At 40.9% G+C, this 22,486-nt stretch overlaps 1 protein-coding gene and 1 long non-coding RNA gene across 2 annotated transcripts in view; one reads left to right on the plus strand and one right to left on the minus strand.

Moving 5' to 3' along the window:
• The window catches only part of LOC125483665, a 117,833-nt gene extending 105,067 nt beyond the window's left edge, over nt 1–12,766 (plus strand). The window contains exon 4 of the long non-coding RNA XR_007262607.1: nt 12,217–12,766. This is a non-coding gene — a long non-coding RNA (uncharacterized LOC125483665). The remainder of the gene's footprint in view (nt 1–12,216) is intronic.
• The window catches only part of rin3 (Ras and Rab interactor 3), a 99,995-nt gene extending 87,120 nt beyond the window's left edge, over nt 1–12,875 (minus strand). Inside the window, exons 1-2 of the mRNA XM_020532253.2 lie at nt 12,757–12,875; nt 12,306–12,486 (exon numbers count right to left, since the gene is read on the minus strand). Of these exons, the coding sequence (XP_020387842.2) occupies nt 12,306–12,486; nt 12,757–12,806 (231 nt within the window). The 5' untranslated portion in view covers nt 12,807–12,875. The remainder of the gene's footprint in view (nt 1–12,305; nt 12,487–12,756) is intronic.
• Nucleotides 12,876–22,486: the final 9,611 nt, after the last annotated feature.

The following is a 22,486-nucleotide window of genomic DNA, read 5'->3' on the forward strand; positions in this document are numbered from 1 at the left end:
GCAGCATCTGTGAAGGAGAAAACAGAGTTAACTGAGGAAGGGTCACCGGACCCGAAACGTTAACTCTGTTTTCTCCTCCACAGATGCTGCCAGACCTGCTGAGCTTTTCCAGCAACTTTGTTTTTGTTATTCACTTTACTTACTCTTTTCCTTTTTAAATAACTGTAGAAATTCTTGCCATCCATTTTTTGCACTCCTAGCTGTCTTCCTCTCATAGTCAAATGTCTTCCTCCTGATTAATCTTTTAGTGATGCCCTGGTGTTCTTTATATTTTGACCAATCATCTTATCTGTTACTCATATTTGTGAAGTTATATACTTTTTCTTTGGTTTGATGATTTCTCTAACTGCTTTAGTAAACCATAGATGGTGGATACTCTATTTGGAATTCTTTGCTTTTAGTAGGAATGTTATTTATACTTATTCAGAAATGATCTGCCACTAAATCTTTACTGATTTATTGCTAAGCCAAGTACGCCCATTTGTTTCAGCTAGCTCAACTTTCAAGCCTACATTGTTGCTCTCATTTAAGTTTAAAATACTAATCCTAACCCAATCTTCTCTCTTCCAAATTAAATGTAAAATTCAATCATACTGTGGTTGCTGCTACCTACAGGTGCTTCACTGTGAAGTAATTAATTAGTCCTGTCACATCACGCAATATTTTTGTGTAATGTAATCTGTTCTCTGGTTGGTTCCAGGATGTGCTGCTTTCAGAAGCTATCTTGAAAGCATTTTAGGAACTCCTCATCCAGGTTACCATTACCAATCAGATTTTCTCCACCTTGTCTGTAGAGATCGTAGCACAGTATTTAGCACTGCTGCCTCACAACACCAAGGATAGGGGTATGATTCCTGCATTGGGTGACTGCGTGAAAGTTGAATGTCATCCCTGTGTCTGTGTGGATTTCTGCTGGGTACTCTGGTTTCCTCCACAATCCGAAGGTATGCAAGTTAGGTGGATTGGCCATGCTAAATTGTGCCGTAGTTTCCAGGGATTAGGGGGTAATGATCAGGCTGGGATGCTCTTTGGAGCAATATGCAGACTCAATGGGCCAAATATCTCTGCCTGCACAGTAGGGATTCTACAATTAAAGTTGCCCATGATTATTGCTGTCCCTTTATCACAAGCATCCAATATTGCTTCTTCTACTTTGTTTCACATTGTAGATTCTGTTAGGGGACCAGTGGATCAATTCCACTAACGACAAAAACTGATTGTATATCCTGATCTTCTGAATCAAAGTCATCTCTAACTATTGGACAAACACTATCCTTGATTATCAGTGCTGCACCCTACCTTTACCCAGATTCCTATTCTTCTTGAATGTGATTTGCCCCTCAATATGCAAGGCCAGGACTTTTGGATACAGAACTGGCTTGAAGGTAGGAGACAGAGGGTGGTGGTGGAGGGTTGTTTTTCAGACTGGAGTCCTGTGACCAGCGGAGTGCCTAAAGGATCAGTGCTGGGTCCACTTTTGTTTATCATTTATATAAATGATTTGGACATGAATATAGGAGGTACGGTTAGTAAATTTGCAGATGAAACTAAAATTGATAATGTAGTAGACAGCAAAAAAGGTTACCTCAGAGTGCAATGGAACCTTGATCAGATGGGCAAATGAGCCGAGGAGTGGTAGATGGAGTTTAATTTAGATAAATGTGAGGTGCTGCATTTTGGAAAGGCAAGTCAGGGCAGGATTTCTACACTTAATGGTAAGGTCCTTGGGTGTGTTGCTGAACAAAGAGACCTTGGAGTGGAGTCACAGGTAGACAGGATAGTAAGAAGGCATTTGGTATGTTTGCCTTTATTGGTCAGTGTATTGAGTATAGACGTTAGGAGGTCATGTTATGGCTGTACAGGACATTGGTTTGGCCACTTTTGGAATACCACGTTCAATTCTAGACTTCCTGTCATAGGAAGGATGTTGTGAAACTTGAAAGGGTTCAGAAAAGATTTACATAGATGTTGCCAGGATTGGAGGGTTTGCTATAGGGAGAGGATGTATAGGCTGGTGCTATTTTCCCTGCAGCGCCAGAGGATGAGGGGTGACCTTATAGGGGTTTATAAAATCATGAGGGGCATGGACAAGGTGAATAGCCAAGGTCTTTTTCCCAGGGGACGGGAGTCCAAAATTGGAGGGTATAGGTTTAAGGTGAGGGGAACAATTTAAAAGGGAACTTTGTCACACAGAGGGTGGTGCGTATATGGAATGAGCTGCAAGATGAAGTGGTGGAGGCTGGTACAATTACAGCATTGAAAAGGCATCTGGATGGGTACATGAATAGGAAGGGTTTAGAGGGACATGGGCCAAATGCTGGCAGATGGGACTAGATTAATTTAGGATAAATTAGCTATTATAAATTAGGATAAATGAAACTAGATTAATTAGGATATCTGGTCTGCATGGATGAATTGGACAAAAGGTTTTGTTTCCATGCTGTACATCTCTATGATTCTATTACTATATGACCTAATTCTTGTCATCCTGTAGCTATTTCTCTGTAATGGTTGTCGAATCATATTTATTTATGTCAAAGTGGCTATCATTTTGTTAACATTGTTATGAATGCAACGCACATTCAGATACAGAGACTTTAAAGCTGTGTCTTTGTTATCTTTGTAACACAAGGCTTTATTGTTGGTCTACTTCTAGAATTTTTCTCTGTCCCTTGCTACCGTTCCCTGACTCTCACCTCCCATGTTATTATTTTCCTCTCTTGTCTTCAATACATCACGTTTGTTTACACATTTGATCTTTTGACCACGCTGTTGAGTTTACAGCCCTCTGTACTTCTCTAGTTATCTAGTTTGCAAAAACACAACCCAGCGCAAAGCAGGCTATCTGACTGACATACTATCTACCACCTTCAACATGTATGCCCTCCACAGTTGCAGCAGTATATTTCATCAACCAAGGCTGTTTAGACAGCACCTTCGAATCCGTGACCTCTACCACTGAGAATGATAAAGGCAGTAGTGACATGGAATTACCATCACTTGCAGGTGCCCCTCCAAACTATTCACCATCCTGACTTGGAAATATATTGCTGTTCCTTCACTGTTGCTGAATCAAAATCCTGGATCTCTCTTCCTAACAGTTCTGTTGATGTCCTTACACTCAAGAATTGCAGCAGTTCAAGAAGGTCAGCCCAATAGCACCTTCGCAAGTGCAATTAGGGATGACGAATATATGCTGGCCCAGCCAACAACACCCACATTCCATACCATCAATCAGTAAATTAAAAAAAAAACACTCATTGAATCAAATAACTTTTTGGGTAATTATATGCTGTCATCCAGTATAAAATTTTATCACAAACAAAAACAGAAATTGCTGGAAAAGCTCAGCAGGTCTGTGGAGAGAAAGCAGAGTAATCCTTCCTCAGACCCTTTATTACTGGTTTTGTAATCGTAAAAAAGATATTTAATAAAGCATGAATGAAATGATCAATTTTGTTAAGTTTTGAAAATGCTAACCAACCTGGAAAAGGGGTGGAACAAGATAGAAACTTTGTCTGTTTCTCTACCATGTTACAGTGACAATTGGTGCATGTCTAACAATTCATTCCCTTTACCTGGACCTTAGATCCTGCAGGACATTTGATTTATTGCAGCAGGTACTCCTCCTAATGTTTTAGCCATTAGTGCAAGCTGACTATGTATCTCTTTTAAGTTGACTTACAATATATTATTCTTATTCTAAAGAGAAAAATGATTGTTAAATAGGATTTGTGTATCTGAACGGTTATAGCTAATACCACTGTCCTCCTTCCAAATCTGCGACAATACAGTCTCCACAGACTTCTGTCTCTCTGTTGAGTAGTCCAGGAGCACCAATTAGGTATTCTTCCTAACTTCCGTCAGGATCAGCACATTTAAAGCATCAAATCTTGGTGAATGCAGATCATTTACATTACGTAGTTTTTAATAAAATTCATCATCAAGGTCTAAATTTTTTACCACCTCAACTCTGAGGCAATACCAGTAGCAGATGGTGGAGTACAGGGCATCACAAAGTGAATTCATCCTCATGGCCCATGAGAATAAATCAGGTGAGCACTGGGTGCCATTCAGACACTCTGATGCAGTTTGCCTCTTTCTGCTGTTGGAAATTTAGCCAACTATGAGGCCCGCAGTAAATCTGGGAAGGGTTACGGACTGGAGTAGGAGGGCACTCTGCGATAAGACAGCAAACCTGCCATTCTTTTGCAGAGCCAGGAGAAATATTCTGGCTCCTTCCGATTCCACAAGATACATCAGTAGGGACAATCTACAACAGTCCAGGTCGTAGGATTCAGCAACATTTCTGGCATACGCCAGGTGCATGATGGAATAGACTGTATCCACGTTGCACTGGGAGAGCTATATCACAATTGTGCAGAATTCGCCAGCAGAAGATATTGATAGTGATCTGTAAAATACTCATTTAGATGCAAGCAGTTTGCATCAGAGATGCAATCTTTGTTGTTTTGGTTTCTGTTCAATTTTGGTTTCGGTGAATTAAAGTTAATGCTGTGTATTGTTTGATGGCCTCCCTGTCTATGACCACCCCTCAGCGAACAATGATGAGATGCTGGGTTCCAGTGGGTCTGGCGGACACACTACTGGTAAAGAAGATTCTGAGGTGTGATGTGGGTTACAGACTGGTGAGATATGCAGCCTGGTGCTTAAACAGCGATTGGGGTAGGTATGTGAAGTTCACATCCAAGTGAGTGTCAACCGTGCCACCTCAGCGCCTTGAGTAACACTGGGTCATGGCTGTTGTGCCACTACATTGATGGTGAATGGTGATTCTGGACTGCCAGCAGTTGCCTGGGTGTACAGCCTAGGTACTACGTCCAGGAGTGAGGGTTTGTTCCAGGATATCCCGGTAGTAGCCAGTTCATCAGCTACGGTGAGTAGGAGAATTGGGCTAGCTTTGGAGGAAAGGGGAACCATAGGGGTGTGGTGGGCAGTTAATAAGATGAATTTGTGATGATAGTAGGAGTAAACTTACCAGGCCTATTGGAGAAAAACTCCATGAAATTCAACAAAAATAGGGTATGATTCAATCCTTTATTTCCCTTTCCACAGATGTTGCCAGACTCGCTGAAATTCCCAAGTTTTCTTTACCCAGCCTAAGAATCCCTAGTTCACTCAGTATCTTAATGCATTCCAAAAGCTTAATTTGTAGTAATAGCTCCTTAGATATTTTACCAAATGATGGTTGGGCTTAGGGTTATTGGACCCAAAGGCAGCAAGTGATAAGTGTCTGTGTCTTTTTTTTTCAGGTGTTGAATTCGGTTGGTTTGTGTAGTAATGGCTCTTTCAGTCACTAAGACTGTTAGGACAATGCCCAGAATGATACACAGTACTCATGTGGGGTCAACCCTGTACTCTACAAAGTCCAGCCTTGGTTTCCTATGCTTCCTCTTTGACTATAACCAGAAGAACTGCTTACCATAGTTGCTGCATTCCCGCACTAAAGGTGACAACGTACTATACACTAGCACTTCCACATCCTGCCCCCTCTGGCCAGTCACAGGCAGCAGTAAGTCGATGCTCATGGTGCAGATATTGAAATTGAGCATATCTATAGTATAATTGTTGTAGCACTAGCATGATGAATAATATGGGTCCCTACACTCAATCCGGAATTTGCAACTAGACATGGAGAAGTCCCAGCCCATCACATTGCCACAGATACAGCAGAAATTCTGGAATCTCTCTGCTTGTGTTTTTGGCAAGTCAAAATTGGATATTTGCCTCCTTCAAACTTGCCCCGAATATTTATCTTTTTGGCTTGTGAGTTTGGAGACAGCCTAGTTAATGCCATAAAGTAGAAATGTTGACCAGATGCAAATTGGCCAGTTTGGAGATTAAGCATCTTTTCAAACTTCCTTCTTTTCCTCACATGATTTATCGCCTTCCTCCTTTAATCATCAGAATAATTTAGTAACTGACAAGTGCAAATAAAAGACAGCAAAAAAAATCTCATGGATTTTGCATGAGAATTTCAATTTGGAGTCTGCTGCCTGTTTGGGTGAATATGAAAAGATCCTATGGCAGTATTTATGGGAGCAAATTTCTTGTTTACTGCCAGATATTCTACACCATAAAATCGTCTACTCATTTAAATGGGAATGCCAACTCAGCCTGCTTGAGATATGCCAACCAACAAAATTCCCAACTAATAAACAACTAACCTCATCTCAACCAGAACAGGCGGATTCCAGTGGGAGATAAATTAACAGATAGATTTAAGCAGCAATCATTACTGGGGCTGAAACCAACACCAATTACTTTACAATTTGGCTTCTGTCCTAACTGCTTTTATCTATATTTAGACTAGCAGTTACTTAGTCTCATTTTTGCATTCATTTTAAAAGAAATATTTTGTACAATTAATTTAGTTTGAATTAATTTATTTTATATTTAAAAGCAAGGAAGATTTTCTAACTAACAGTTGCAACCATATTAGAATTATTCAATCACCTGTGGTCCCTGTTTCATATCATAATTCATCCCAAAATGACTTTGCCTGTTTTTTTGATAATTTTTGGAGGTTTGTGCTATGTAAGTGCAGTCACAAAGTGTTGGGGTATTATGTCTGTGAATGTGTCAATCAAAGCAATACTTTGTTGGAAGAATCGGAATCAAAAAAATAGTACTTTTCTTTCTGATAATAGCACTTTTCCTCCATGAATCTTGTCATGGAAACAGATCATGACTCCAAATTACTTACGGATATATTGAACTCCTAAGTACAACATGTGTTTAAAAGAAAGAAGATCTATAAGTCAAAAAATAGCTGAGGTTGTGAATTCACTGGCTTTTGAAAATCCTGTATGAATTACACTGAATCCAAAGAGGAATCTTGGAATGTCACACTGAAGAGTGTCCAGAAAACTTCAGATAGTAACATTAAAAAAACTGAACTGTGATCTGGGTGAAAGACATGTTTGTGTTTTATCATTCCAGGAGTGCATAACAAAGAGGGTTAAAAACCAAATGCAAATTCTGGTCTCTCCGTGCTAGAGAGCTGATGGGCTAATTTGCTATAACGAGGTGTAGAGCCGGATGAACACAGCAGGCCAAGCAGCATCAGAGGAGCAGGAAGGCTGACGTTTCGGGCCTAGACCCTTTTCTGAAGAAGGGTCTGCAGTTCCTACTATTTCTGAGGCTAACTTGCCAGCTTATGTGTCCATTGTACTCAGGTCTGCTGTGATGGGGAATAGCTGAGAATTTCTGCTAAACATCCAGGTGTTTGCAGGCAAAAAGAAATAAAGTCACTTTTATTGCTGAAAATAAATCATCAGCAAAACCGCTGCTGAAGGAAACTGGACCATCCCTATTCAGCTAATGGCAGAAACAAGAATCTCTAAATAATCACTCTACTGCCAAAATCAGTACTAGCAGAATCATCCACCTTAATAGCCGCAATGTTTCACAATCGATTCATCACGGAAAAGCCAAAGTCTGCTTTGTATATTCAGGTTTCTTTTAAATCTTTTTTTGGTCTCCCCTCACCTTTCTCAACTGTGTATATGTGTGTCATGTTTCATTGACCTTTATCGCATTTTAGCAGCTTAAAAAAATCTAACTTTTTCTTTATCTCAAGAAAACCTGTTTAAATTGGATTTTTTTTTCAAAATATTAATATATTTGGGCTGACAAAAGGTCTCCATGAAAGAAGGGCTCCTTTTTTATATTAACTTTGTTGCAACCAACTGAGGGAAGGGTTGAGTAAAGAAAGGAAGTCAATTCATTGCTCCTCATGCAGGAACATATCCATTTGTGAGTATCCCATTCAGGACTGTAATTAATAAGGGATGCTTGCCTGGGGTCCAGTTGTAACAGTAACCCCAGGTTATCGAGTATGAAATAAGCACCTTTGGACTTCATCTAATGTTTCCCAAAACTTATATATCAAAACATGCTTTGTTTTAACTGTTTAATTTAGTGAACAATATAATGTGCTGTACATTATTCTTTTGCTGGATAATACTGGGTCCCCATGTCAGTTAGCACAGTATACTACAAGCAGCAGAAAAATATGGGGTGATATTTAAAACAACCCAGGAGGAAATATTAGTAAAATAAGCAAACAATAGAGACTGGTTTCCAACTCATCTAGTACACTTCAAAAAGTGCCATTATGACTAATGTGTTAATTTCCAAACACAACAGGTTTATTACTGGATTTTCTAATGTGTAATGTCTGTTTTCTGGTCAATATTGGCCTATTAACAAAAGGGAAAAAATGGTGATTTTAAAAATGAGTAACTGTTGAGCAAGTGATTTCATTAGGGGTAAAAGAAAGTTTGTAAACTTCTATTGTAGAGATAGGATTTAATGATAAGACTCTGAGGTATGCTCTGATACAACTGTGATCCCGGTAGTCATGTGCTAGGAGTCTTCAGGAAGGCAGGAACTGGAGCAGCTTGGAGCACAGATGTCGAAGAACCTCCTGCATCAAGTGCAAATAAATAACTCTTTGAACAAACATTTTGGGGTCTGGCCTATGTTTATCTGAAAGGGAACCCTTAATAGTACAACTATAATCTCTCTCACATTCTCTGCATATACTACATTTTTTCACAGATCATGCATTCCTTTTTGATGGTTGTTTCTTGGTTTGACTAACAAATAAAACAGCTAACAGATAGGCAGAAGGTTCCTATGGACAGCAATGAGATTAACAGACATTCTAATCTCTTTGAAGGGTTTAGGTGAGCGAGGCTAGAGGAGAACTCTTCGCTCATCTTCACCATGGTGTTGAGAGACCACTTGCCTTCACCTGAATGGGGAGAAGGGGTTTAAATGTCTCATTGAAAGACATTATCTCTGAAATTCCAGCAATTTGTTATGTGCCTTCCTTGGTCAGGCACTTACCTCTCTGGAAGTGGGCTTTGATCATGATTTTCTGACTCATGGGCAAGAGGGCTCTATCAAATGGCTGGTACATTATATGAAAAAAGGAAATGTAAGAATACGAACCAATCATAATGTTTCTGTGATAACATTTCTTTACTGAATCTCGAGCAACCTGTGAGCTAGTTGGTGTCTTCACAGCCCAGCTGGGATTGTGAATTTTAAAGTCCGATATCATTCAACAGGAGGCCACAAACCACCAATTTACCAGCCAGGCTCTGCACAATTGCAGAAATCATTGCAATGATTTCTGCAGTGACGTGATGCAAAGAATATTTTAGGGATGAATGGAGGAGGATGCCCTCCCCCTCAATACGTAAAGGATGTGACAAGTTTAGGAGAACATGACGGAGACTATTTATGGTGTGGGGCATGTGAAAGGAATCAACCAATTTACGAGAAGGACACACAGGTGTTCTAGACCCTTGCAAGAAAGCAGCAGCTCTATATGGGGCAGAAAGTAGTAGTTTAAAAAAAATGTGGTACAAATGCTAAAAACATTTGAAACAAACACTGTGGTTCAGTGAGATCAGTATGGTTATGCAAATTATCTCATACACTGTATAGAAGAATAAAAAATGAAGTTAAAAAAAAGTCCCTTGGGTCACTTCACTGTGTCTCAATGAGCGCTACTCTTACACTGAAAGCAAAAACAATCCTCAGATAAAGCTGGTGGACTCCCACCCTGGGGACAAACTGCTGCCAATGCGTCTCAGAGATCTGGAAGACTGGTGGAAACTGGAGCATTGCATTGAACTTTTGTGTATTGTATGCACTGTAGTCTTCAAGTTTTCTGTGATTTATACAATATTTTACACGATGGTGTCTATAGACATGGAGATTCTGCTCAACCATATTGTGCACTTAATGAGGGTACAGTGCCATTTGGTGATATTTGTTTAGTCATACCTATTGTCAGATAGCAAAGAGAAAATGCTAACCATATATCTGAAAGTGAAAAGACACGACTGAAATGATCACTACCACAAATACAGACTTTTAGATAAAGTAAATGGTAATTCAGAATGAATCACAGGTTGAGGCACCAAACTCTGGCTGAGAAAGGATAGGAATGTTTCTCCTGAACTGCACAGGAATGGAGGCTATAGTAGGGCCAAAACGGAAGGTGCTATGGTACCCAACATACTGCTGTGCTCCAAATAAATGACGTTTGGAGCTACAGTTTGCATCTGTTATCCATCATTGTGCAAAGACAAATCTCATAGGGAGAATGCATACGAGCAAATGTGAGGCATGAACTGCAAGAACCTAGAGTTGCCTCTGGTGACTATATTCATTGAAATAAGTGGGAAAAGCAAGTAAATATCCTACAAGTATGGCATATCTGGAATACTGTAAATATTGATAAGGGCAGGGCAGTACACATTGTTTATATGGATTTTAGTAAAGCCTTTGGCAAGGTACTGAATGGTAGACATATTAATAAAGTCAGATCACATGGGATTCAGGGTGAGCTTGCCAATTGGATACAAAATTGGCTTAATGGTAGGAGACAGAGGGTGGTGGTGGAGAGATGTTTTTCAGACTGGAGGCCTGTGACCAGCATTGTTCCACAGGGATCAGTAGTGAGTCCAGTTTTGTTTGTCATTTATAGAAATGATTTAGATGAGAATATCGTAAGTTTGCAGGTGATACCAAAGTAGGTGGTACAGTGGACAGTGTAAAAGTTACCCAAGATTGCAAACAGATCATGGTCAATAAGGTCAATGGGCTGAGGGGAGGCGGATGGAGTTTAATTTGAATAAATGTGAGGTAATGTATTATGGTAAAACAAGCAAGAGCAGAACTTATACAATTAAAAGGAGGGTCTTGCTTAGTGTTGTAGAACAGAGCCACCTAGGAATTTAGGTACATAATTCTTTGAAATTTGCATGACAGGTAGACAGGGTAGTTAAGGCATTTAGCATGCTTTCCTTCATTGCTCAGACCTTTGAGTATAGGAATAGGAACTTCATGCTGAGATGGTTAGGCCTCTTCTGGAGTACTGTGTGCAGTTCTGGTCACCCAGCTATAGGAAGGGGGATATTATTAAACCGGAGAGAGTTCAGAAAAGATATACCAAGATGTTGCCGAGAATGGAAGGTTTGAGTTACAAAAATAGGCTGGGAATTTTTTCACTGGAGGTTGAGGGGTGACATTATGGAGGTTTATAATATCATGAAGGGCATAGATAAGGTGAAGAGCAAGGGTCATTTCCCTAGAGTCGGAGAGTTCAAAGCAAGGGTATTTTTAAGGTGAGAGGAGAAAGTTTTAAAACAACTTTTTTACACAGAAAGTGGTTCGTGTGTGGAATGAACTGCCAGAGGAAGTAATGGATGCATTACAATGAGAACATTTAAATAACATTTGGATAAGTATATGAACAGGAAAGGTTTGGAGGGATGTGGACCAAACACAGGCAAGTGGGACTAGTTTAGTTTGGGAACATAATTGGCATGGGCTAGTTGGACCAATGGGTCTGTTTTCATGCTGCAAGATGCAATCCAATTAATTGGTATCCATGTCACTGACAGTTTTTTTTTCCCAATACCCAATCATACATTTGTAATACTTCTAAACAGAGCCACAGAGGTTTCAGGGAAGAAGACTGATGTTGCTGCTGCTGCATCATTGTTAGACTTATACTGGATCGTTTCCATCAACTGCAGTTCACCGGCTGGTAATGCAGTTACCGACTACAGCTAGTTATTCAACTTAGAGAGACCTGGGAGCACTAAAACACATTGAACACTGAAAAGTTCACCACATGCAAAAGGCAAACGTGTCAATTAAGTATGCAAATTGCCACCATGAAATGATATCCACTTTGATCGCTTTTACTGATTGGTAGTCTACAATTTATTCACTACAGAGAAAAGTGCATGGAACATGTTGAAAAAATATTTACATTGCTAGCTCCTAACATGTTCTCTGTGGGTGCCTGCGTTAACTCTGCAGTATTACAGCAATGAATGGTGACCTTTACTGCTGCTTGGAGGAGCCATTTACATTGTTGGAAGAATAATCTATGATGATAAGCGAACAGGAGGGAGCGTTTGCAACAAACTACCCAACCAATTAAAAGGAATTCCCCAAAGAACGATCATTCTGAAATGGTTTAGACAACTCAATCTGACCCACTGGCATAACTGACCCACAGATTTAAAAAAAATGTCCAAATCTAATCCACAAAGGTTTGATTTCAAACCTGCTGATAAAGACTGTAATCAGTTAACTTATGTTTAAAACAAAAGTTAGTTGATGAAATCTGATCAGTTTCTTTTTGTATCTTTTGTACAGATCGATGGGGAATAAATGATTTAATAGAAGCAGCCCAAACCCCTCCTCGTACACAGACGACATGACCACAACGGCTGAAATACACTTACCCCTGGTGGCTCCCGTTGGAGTATTTCTTTGACTTTTTCTTTCCTGGTGTTGAGCTGAAGCCACACTGGACAAGTCCTGATGAGTTTATCTGGGATGCTGATACCTGGAAACGGTAACGTCGGCGAAGGGATAGTGGCTGTGGGAGGTTGACCACATTCATCTTTCGCCTCTAGCAGTGAACTAAAGGGACACAGAACGTAAGCTCGCTGCATTATAGATAGAGTTTATGTGGCGATGGGACCGGTCACATCAGCACACTAAAACGGTGTTGACAGTTCGATTCTTTGATACAACTGCGCGGGTGAAGTCAGACTTTGCAAAGTTGAATTTGCACGTTAATACACAAATATGTAAAATGCATTAGGAGAAAGCTCCTGGGATAGCAAGATGCTTCATTTCTCTTTGTTAAAAAAAAGCTATGACCAGTCTGTTAAATGTTAAGCTACATACCCTGGCATGTCTCCAATTTCCACTTCTTGCCCAGATGTTCTCTCCATCATCGCTTCCCTCGATCAGCTCCACTGTGCAGACCCATTTAAAGAAATGTGCTGACTTCAGCACTCTCGTTTCCAAACTAAACAAGAACTCCACATTTCAATCAGAAGAATAACGTAGTTAGCCTCTCAGTCAGAAAGATGGCGTTGGATTGTGCAGACTTTGAACACTAATAGACGTAGAAGTACAGGAAGGCGTGTGCTGTGGGTTTTCTTTCTCTGACTTCCTGTATTCTGTGAACAAACGGGGGATTCTGAGGAAGAAGCAGTTCCAAATGGTCAAGCTTTCAGTATTACTAACTTAAAGCTTTCCCTGGCTCGGAATTTTACACAAAATGTGGGAGGAGCACTGACATCATCTGGCAAGTTTTAGAGCCAAATCCCTTTCCAATCTGGCAGAAGCGTCCCAAGTTAAATAAGAAAATGTGTTTTTTTTTGGTTTGCAGATGGGGCCACATTGCTATGACTATTCTGGTGTCATTCAGCCTTTAAGAGTGAGTAAGCCTTCCTTCCTTATCCACACCCCCTCCTCCACCCCCACCCCCACTCCCACCCTCATACACGACAAACAGTTCTTTTCCTAAATAAGACCAGACCGTCGCTAAACTTCCAGCATGTTCCAATCAAACCCAGGCACTGGAAGTCTGTAAAGTTTTGAAACTGCCTAATTTGATTCAGCGACGTAGAAAAGAGAGCTGCATCAGCACATTTCCTAAGAACAAACCCAAACAAAGTTTGTGTGGTGAGACAAAAGGTTTTCAAAACACGTTAGGAGATAAAGTGATCGGCTACAAAATATTATGAGCAGAAAGAATGTGATTTACTTTAAAAATAGAGCAGATCTTTTGGCGTCTTGGATGATGGAAACTAAGTATCCTTTACATAAGCAGCTCCAGGCAACATCTGTTTCCAGGAGTAGCAGTTGAATTCCTTAAACGCTGCGCAAAAGGAACCTCAGACTTCGCTTTGTTATTATTAAACCTCAGCAGCTTGGACATAAATAAAGGAACTAATTTAAACCTTCTCTCTAAAGAAATGGGTCACTCTGATTTGTGATCATTAAATGAATAAATACTGATTCATTTTTATTTTTGTTCACTCCATGCAAAGTTAATATTAAAATTCTGAGAGCATATTTTACAAGTCTTCAAATTGATTTTTGACAGTAACTGCAATTATAAAGTTCAGAAATATCCTTCTTTTTCACTATGTGTAAAATTAGTATTGACCACAAAAGAGAGATCACCGGCTGCAACTATGCTTTCAAAACAAAGCTAAATCAATTCTACAGTGAACTGGAACTCCAGCCCTCACATTAGAGTTGTAGAGATCTACAGCTCAGAAAAAGGACCCTTAGAACATTCTGTACTTGCTGGTCAACAACAGCCACCTAACTATTCTAATCCCATGTTCCAGCACTTGGCCCATAGCCTTGTATGCCTTGGCATCGTAGGTGCACTTCTAAATACTACTTAAATGTTGTGAGGGTTTCTGTCTCTACCACTCTTATAGGCCGTCAGTTCCAGATTCCTACTAACCTCCAGAGAAAAAAAAATCCTCATATCTTCTCTAAACCTTCTGCCCCTAACTTAAAGCTATGTCCCCTGGTCATTGATCCCTCCATCAAAGGGGAAAGTTCCTTCCTGTCTATCCTGTCCATGCCCCTCATAATTTCATACATCTCCATCATGTCCCCTCTCAATCACCTTTGCCCTGAGGAAAACAACCCCAGTCTATCAAACTTTCTTCAGAATTGAAACTCCCCGGACCAAGCGACATCCTCGTAAATCTCCTCTGCATCCTCTCCAGTGCTATCACATCCCTCCAATAATGTGGAGTCCCAAACTGCATACAATACAATTTACCTGTGACCTGAACAACATTTTACACAGTTCCAGTATAACCTCCCTGGTCTTAAACTCTATGACTCAACTAATAAAGGCAAGTTTATGATATGCCTTCTTAACCACTTTATCCACCTGTTCTGATACCTTAAGGGACTGGTGTACACACATGGCAAGGTCCTTCTGATCCTCGGTGCCTCCCAGGGTCCTGCTGTTCATCATGTATTCCCTTGCCTTGTTTGTTTTGTCCAAGTGCATCATCTCACGCCTATCTCTTTGCCACTCATCAGCCCATCTGACTAGTTTTTGTCCATGACTGTCATAATCTGTAACAACATTTGAACTGACCTGTGTCATTTGTATGGGTGGAGAGTGGAGAATTTGTGCGAAAAGGGTGTGCATTTTTCACCTGCTGCCTGGACATTTATCTGGACTTAAACATTTTTATTCAACCTGTTCAGATATGTTATAACACAACTCTGCTGTAGGTGGGACTTAAACCTGGACCTTCTGGCCCAGAGGTATGGACACTACGTCTGCACCACCAGGCACCTATCACTTTGAGCCTCCTTGCTATAGAACAGACAATTATAGAAACCAATTGCAATCAACGAAGATGAAAATTCGGCAGTTTCTATATTATAGCCATTTTACACTCAGAAGGCAATTTGAGAAACTATCTTGACGTAAGTCCTGCTAATGAACAGGGTAGGAAGTCTGTCCCTAAGCCTGGTGGTGAAAAAATAACTATCAAATTATCAACACGTTTTTTTTCAGTGACTCCTGTTTTTAGTCAAAGTTCTGTTTTTACTGCAATGAGACACAGATTCAAACTTAAAAGAGGAAAGGTGAATACTGAGATAACAAGGTGTAGAGCTGGATGAACACAGCAGGCCAAGCAGCATCAGAGGAGCAGGAAGGCTGACGTTTCGGGCCTAGATTGTGCCAACATGGTCACAATTCGATCGTTCACTTCTCAAACATTATTCTGAAAGAAAGGGCATCAAAGTCTTAAGCTGAGTCCTCTGACTGTTTCAACCTAGTTTTGTTCCCTGGTTAGCTTGGCCGTCCAGTTGCCTTTCAACCAATCGTGGCTGTTGCTCATTTGAGATGTGAATTGAACCTGGTGCTGGACAGGGCTCTTGTTGTACGGGAGGCCTGGGTTCAAGACCTACTCGCTCCAGAAGTGTGCAATAACATCTCTGAACAGGCTATTTAGAAAATGTCTAAACTACTACTGGTTGTTCTCCCCAACAATAGCACAGTATCCTAGAGTCATAGAGTATAGAAACTGACCTTTCAGTCCAAACAGACCATGCCGAATATAGTCCCAAACTAAACTAGTCCCACCTGTCTGCTCTTGGCCCATATCCCTCCAAACCTTTCCTATTCATAGAGTCATATGTACTGATCCAAATCTCTTCTAAATGTTGAAATTGTATCCACATTCACCACTTCCTCAGGAAGTTCATTCCACACGTGAACCACCCTCTGTGTAAATAATTTGCCCCTCATGTCTTTTTAAAATCTCTCTCCTCTCACCTTAAAAATGTGCCCCCAGGCTTGAAATACCCCATCCTAGGGAATGGGAGGAATGGGCAACAAATGCTCGCCTTGCCAATGATGCCAGTGAATACTGTGCAGCTTTTAGTTCTGAATGTACGTTGTCTCATTAGTCAATGGCAGGCAAAAGGCCCATGAGTTTTCCAACCTGGATTAGCAACTTGCCTTGCTAATGGTAGTTAGGGAGGGAGGGTTTTCTTTAGTTTGTGGGATGTGGGCATCATTGGCAAGGCTAGCATTTGTTGCCCATTCCTACCATTCCCTAGGATGGGGTATTTCAAGCCTGGGGGCACATTTTTAAGGTGAGAGGAGAGAGATTTTAAACAGACATGAGGGTCAAATTATTTACACAGAGGGTGGTTCACATGTGGAATGAACTTCCTGAGGAAGTGGTGAATGTGGATACAATTTCAACATTTAGAAGAGATTTGGATCAGTACATATGACTCTATGAATAGGAAAGGTTTGGAGGGATATGGGCCAAGAGCAGACAGGTGGGACTAGTTTAGTTTGGGACTATATTCGGCATGGTCTGTTTGGACTGAAAGGTCAGTTTCTATACTCTATGACTCTAGGATACTGTGCTATTGTTGGGGAGAACAACCAGTAGTAGTTTAGACATTTTCTAAATAGCCTGTTCAGAGATGTTATTGCACACTTCTGGAGCGAGTAGGTCTTGAACCCAGGCCTCCCGTACAACAAGAGCCCTGTCCAGCACCAGGTTCAATTCACATCTCAAATGAGCAACAGCCACGATTGGTTGAAAGGCAACTGGACGGCCAAGCTAACCAGGGAACAAAACTAGGTTGAAACAGTCAGAGGACTCAGCTTAAAACTTTGATGCCCTTTCTTTCAGAATAATGTTTGAGAAGTGAACGATCAAATTGTGACCATGTTGGCACAGAGCTGAGAGGATCGTGCAGATCGCCTGTAGGAGGCGTGCTGCATTGATGCAAAGTGTGACTTCTATCTCTCTTCTGTGGAATATGTAGCAAGATCTGTAATACAAGATCCCTGATCAACAGAGACAGTAAGAACTGCCGATGCTGGAGTCAGAGATAACACAGTGTGGAGCTGAAGGAACACAGCAGGCTGGGCAGCATCAGGGGAGCAGGAAAGCTGACGTTTCGGGTCGGGACAGCTTTGATTGAAGGTCAAATAGAATCAAAAAGTTACAGAGTTTTTACAGCATGAAAAGAGACCATTTGGCCCATCATGCCATTGAGCATCCATCTATTTTAATCCAATGTTTTGGCAGTTGGCCTGTTCCTTGTATGTTATGGCATTTTAAGTGCTCATCTAAATAGCCTTTAAATTTCCTGAGGTTTCCTGCCTCTACCACCCTTTTAGATAGTGAGTTCCTGATACCCACAGTTGCTGGGGGAATTTATTTTTCTCAAATCCCCTCTAAATTTCCTGCTCCTTAACTTAAAACTGTGTCCACTGGCTATCGGCCTCTCTACTAAGGGTAAACAAAGGTTTCTCCCTATCTGGCCTGCCTATGTCACTTAGAACTCTGCACACCTCAGTCGGATCTCCCTTCAGCCTTCAGTGCATTTTCCATTTCAGAGGACCAGCCTGCCTTTAGGAAGGGCAGGCTAGATGTGCTGTGTAGTTTGTGACCAATGCTTTTGGGCTCCCCTCCAGAGCACAGATGCAACTGACAATTTTAAGAGGTAGGAAGGAGCTTGGGATTGACAGAAAAAAATAAATGTTGCAGAAATAAGAGTGCCCAAATAATACAAGCTGACAAATCTCAAACAATGCTGCAATGAATATATTTCTAAGTTTGTCTACACAAGTGGCATAACACTTATTTGTCTCTGGGTGTTCACTGTACAATCACTGTTTCCATGGTATCTTGTCAGGTGAATTATTTGAGGGTGTTTTAAAACCTTAAGGTTGGATGTGTTGGTGGCAGATGTGAAGATAAAAATCTATGACCCACCTTTGTCACCCACTTCTAGTATTAAATCAGGCAGGGTAGTGCCTATGTAGCTGTCAGGAGGCAGGCAAGTGACTCAAACTTTTAACAAGACCTTAATTAAGCTTTTATTTTAAGCCCATGGAGGCTGGCATTCCCTGGCTTTGGGAGATGAAAGAGGCTGATTGTGTGTTGATTAAAATTCTTTGTCATCCAGGTGGGATCGAGACAATGAAATGATGGTAGTTCAGACTTGGATTGCACTGATTCCATTGGAGAGCTTGAAGTGGAGGACAAGACAATTCATTCATATTCCCAGACATAAGACATGCCACATTGAGTTTTCTCATCTGCAGTGCTAGAATGGTTGGTTAAAGTGATTAAATAATCTCTGAAATATGTTGCAGTTTTACAGATAAGCCCGAGCTAATGAAATTATTTATCACTGTGACCGAATTGCAATTTAAAAATGATTTAAGATTCACAATCCGTATTTGAAAGCATTTGCTGGTCCTTAGTACAAGTTTATTTGAAATATTCACATTTCACAGTAGAATGCGGAGTAAGAACTGTGTGAACACTTTTTGCTAATTTTGAGAAATTATGAGACTCTTTGCTTTAGTCAAGTTCCTCGGAGTGACAATAACCAGCAACCTGTCCTGGACTTCCCACATTGATGTGACGGTCAAGAAGACACAATAAACGCCTCTTTTTCCTCAGGCAACTCAGGAAATTTGGCATGTCCATAAGGACCTCACCAACTTTTACAGATGCATAATTGAAAGCATATTGTCTGGATGCATAACGGCCTGATATGGCAACTGCTCTGCCCAGGACCATAAGAAACTGCAGAAGGTGGTGTGCACAGCCCAGCCCGTCATGGAAGCCAACCTTCCATCCATGGACGGTATTTACATGGCTCGCTGCTGCTGAAAGGCTGTCAACATCATCAGCACCCCAGTAATGATCTCCTACAACCTCTTCCATCAGGCAGAAGATACGGAAGCCTAAACACATGCAGCAGCAGGTTCAGGAACAGTTTCTTCCTGGCTGTTATCAGACTGATGAACGGACTCTTTAGCCTCAAATAACACTGATCTTGCTATCATTGAGATCACCGAGTGCACGCCCTGTGCAATATAACCTGTATGCCTCTGTCTAAGTCTTTTTGATCTGTACAACCTTGCTTACTGTGATCTACCTGTACTGCTCACAAACAAAGTTTTTCACTGTACTTCAGTACATGTGACAATAAATCAATCAATCAATTATGTACAATACCTAGCCCCAACAAAAAACATCTGTTGTCAATTGAGGATGGAAAGGATGATCTAAAACTTCCCATTGTCTTTGTAAAGTATCAACTCATGCTCAGCCCCTCCCCTTTTCTGAATTGGCTGAACCCAGGAATTTGTCCTCTGGGAAGTGATAGACATGGATTTGCATTTGACCACTTCATGACACATCAAGCTAAATTAACAATGTACTGCTAATATTAATTTAAAAATTGTATACTTCAACATCCATTTCTCAGGCTACAATAGTGCACAATGTGCCAATGTTACACTGTTGATAGTATGACCAAACAAAGTGCTGAACAGACAGCGGAATGAAAATAGATCCAATTGTGGTAATGCACTTAAAATAGCCACATCTTATTAGAAACAGTTAAATTCTACTCCATGCTGTAAGCAGAGACCACTTGGTGGTTACAAATGGCAAAAGTGGATTGCAATTTGTTATGATTATCTTCCTGAACCAAAGGCATGAATCTTCTGATCTGGATTGGAATCCCTAGATTTGCCCCAGATCAGACAAAATGTTAAAATAAAACAGAAATGCAGTTGCTGAAAATCTGAAACAAAAACAGAATTTGCTGGAGAAACTCATCTTGAGAAGAAAATAGGAGGATTCTGGGTAATCCAAGATGGAGGATGGGACGTAATTGTGGCCGTAAGAGCTGCTCCTTTTCTCAGGTATTTTCAATCTTGCAGCTGATTTCCTTGTATTCTGGGAGTAGTAATTTTGCTTTATAACCTGTTGCATTGTTTTGGAGCTTTGGGACAAAAACGATCAAAACAATGGCACTTTAAAAAGGAGGAAGAAAGAAAAAGGTAGTGACCACATGGGCAGTCATTCAAATGGAGAAAGAAACCTACACTGCTGTCTGACCCAGTAGCAACCTGTACAGCTGCTGCCTTTACTGTCTGGTTTCAAGTATCTCTGGACATCAGAGTTTGTTCTGAGAAAAATAAACAAACAGTGAAATTTACAGCTGACTTTGGAGAAAGCTGTGTGTGGGAACTCACAGCATGAGAGCAGCTAAGTGGCTTTTTAAAGTGTAACCTTACTGTTTTTCTTTTGTAAATCTACAATAGTGAGTCGAGTGGGTTTTTTGATTATATGTTGTTTTTGAGATCTGTCTCTTGATTAAACTTTAAAAATATAAAAACATAGGTACTAGCTAGCCGGGAGCTGTGTATTTAGAACATTAAGACTGTGTTATTTTCTGGGGTTGTAGATTGTTAAGGTGCAAAAATGGCCTTTAGTAGACTGATGTGCTCTTCCTGTTGGACGTGGGAGATTAGGGAGAGTTTCCAAGTTACTGATGATTATGTCTGGAGGAAGTGTGTTTGTTTGCGAATCCTACCAGATCACACAGATCGGTTAGAGTGGTAGTTAAAGGCATTGAGGAATTTACAGATGCTAGGTGGTGTGATGGATGACAGTTGCAGGGAGGGAGATAAACTAAAGATACGGTCAGGTAAAGGGGGACCTCCAGGAAAGTTAGGACAGGGAGGCACGTAGTGCCAGAGTCTCTTGTGGCTATCCCCATCTCAAACAAGTATGCTGTTTTGGAAAATGTAGGAGGTGATGGACTCTCAAGGGGAATGTAGCATGCACAGCCAGGTTTCTAGTACCAAGATTGGCTCTAGTGTAGCGAGGGGTATGCCAGGTTCCAAGCAATCGATTGTGATAGGGGGCTGTCTAGTCAGAGGCACAGACACACATTTCTGCAACCGACAGCGAGACATCAGAATAGTGTGTTGCCTCCCTGGTGTTAGGGTCAAGGATATCTTGGAGAAGGTGCAAAATATTCTCAAAGGGAAGAGGGACCAGCAGGAGGTCATTATGCACATTGGAACTAATGACATAGCAAGAGAAAAGGACGAGATTCTGAGGAGAGAATATAGGAAGGCAGGAATTTAAAAAGGGTAGAAATATCTGGATTACTCCCAGTGCCACTAGCTAGTGAGAGGAGGATAGAGCAGATGAATGTGTGGCTGAGGAGCTGGTGTAGGAGAGAAGGATTCGCATTTTTGGATCATTGGAATCTCTTCTGGGGTAGAAGTCATCTGGGACGGGTTGCACCTGAATTGGAAAAGGACTAATATTACTGGCGGGGAGATTTGCTAGAGCTGCTCAGGAGGATTTAAGCTAGCAAGGTGGGGGGTGACAGGGGTGTGGGTGGGACCCAGGGAGATAGTGAGGAAAGAGGTCAGTCTGAGACAGGTACGGTTGGGAAAAGTCTAACAGACAGGGCAGGCAAGAACAAAGTAGAGAACAAGGTAGGACTGATAAATTAAACCACATTTATTTCAATGCAAGAGGCCTAATAGGTAAGGCAGATGGACTCAGGACATGGGTAGGAACGTGGGACTGCGATATCATAGCAATTACAGAGATGTGGCTCAGGGATGGACAGTACTGACAGCTTAATTTTCCAACGTATAGATGCTACAGGAAAGATAGAAAGAGGGGTAAGAGAGGAGGGGGAGTGGCGCTTTGACTAGTGATAACATTACAGCTGTATTTAGAGAGGATATTCCTGGGAATATATTCAGGGATGTTATTTGGGTAGAACCGAGAAATAAGAAAGTGATGATCACCTTACTGGGATTGTGCTATAGATCCCCCAATAATCAATGGGAAATTGAGAAACAAATTTGTAAGGCAACCTTAGTTATCTGTAAGAATAATAGGGTGGTTATATTAGAGGATTTTAACTTCCCAAACAGACTGGGACTGCCATATTGTTAAGGGCTTGAATGGAAAGAAATTTGTTAGTGAGTACAATAAACTTTTCTGATTCAGTATGTGGATGTATCCACTAGAAAAGGAGCAAAACTTGACCTACTCTTGGGAAATAAGGCAGGGCAAGTGACTGAGGTGTCAGTGGGAGAGCATTTTGGGGCCAGTGACCACAATTCTATTAGTTTTAAAATAGTGATGGAAAAGGATGGACCGGATCTAAAAGTTAAACTTCTAAATTGGAGGAAGGCCAATTTTGATGGTATTAGGCAAGAACTTTCAAGAGTTGATTGGGGGTGGATGTTTGCAGGTAAAGGGACAGC

This window comes from Rhincodon typus, chromosome 8, assembly GCF_021869965.1.
Source record: "Rhincodon typus isolate 14 chromosome 8, sRhiTyp1.1, whole genome shotgun sequence".
NCBI lineage: Eukaryota > Metazoa > Chordata > Chondrichthyes > Orectolobiformes > Rhincodontidae > Rhincodon > Rhincodon typus.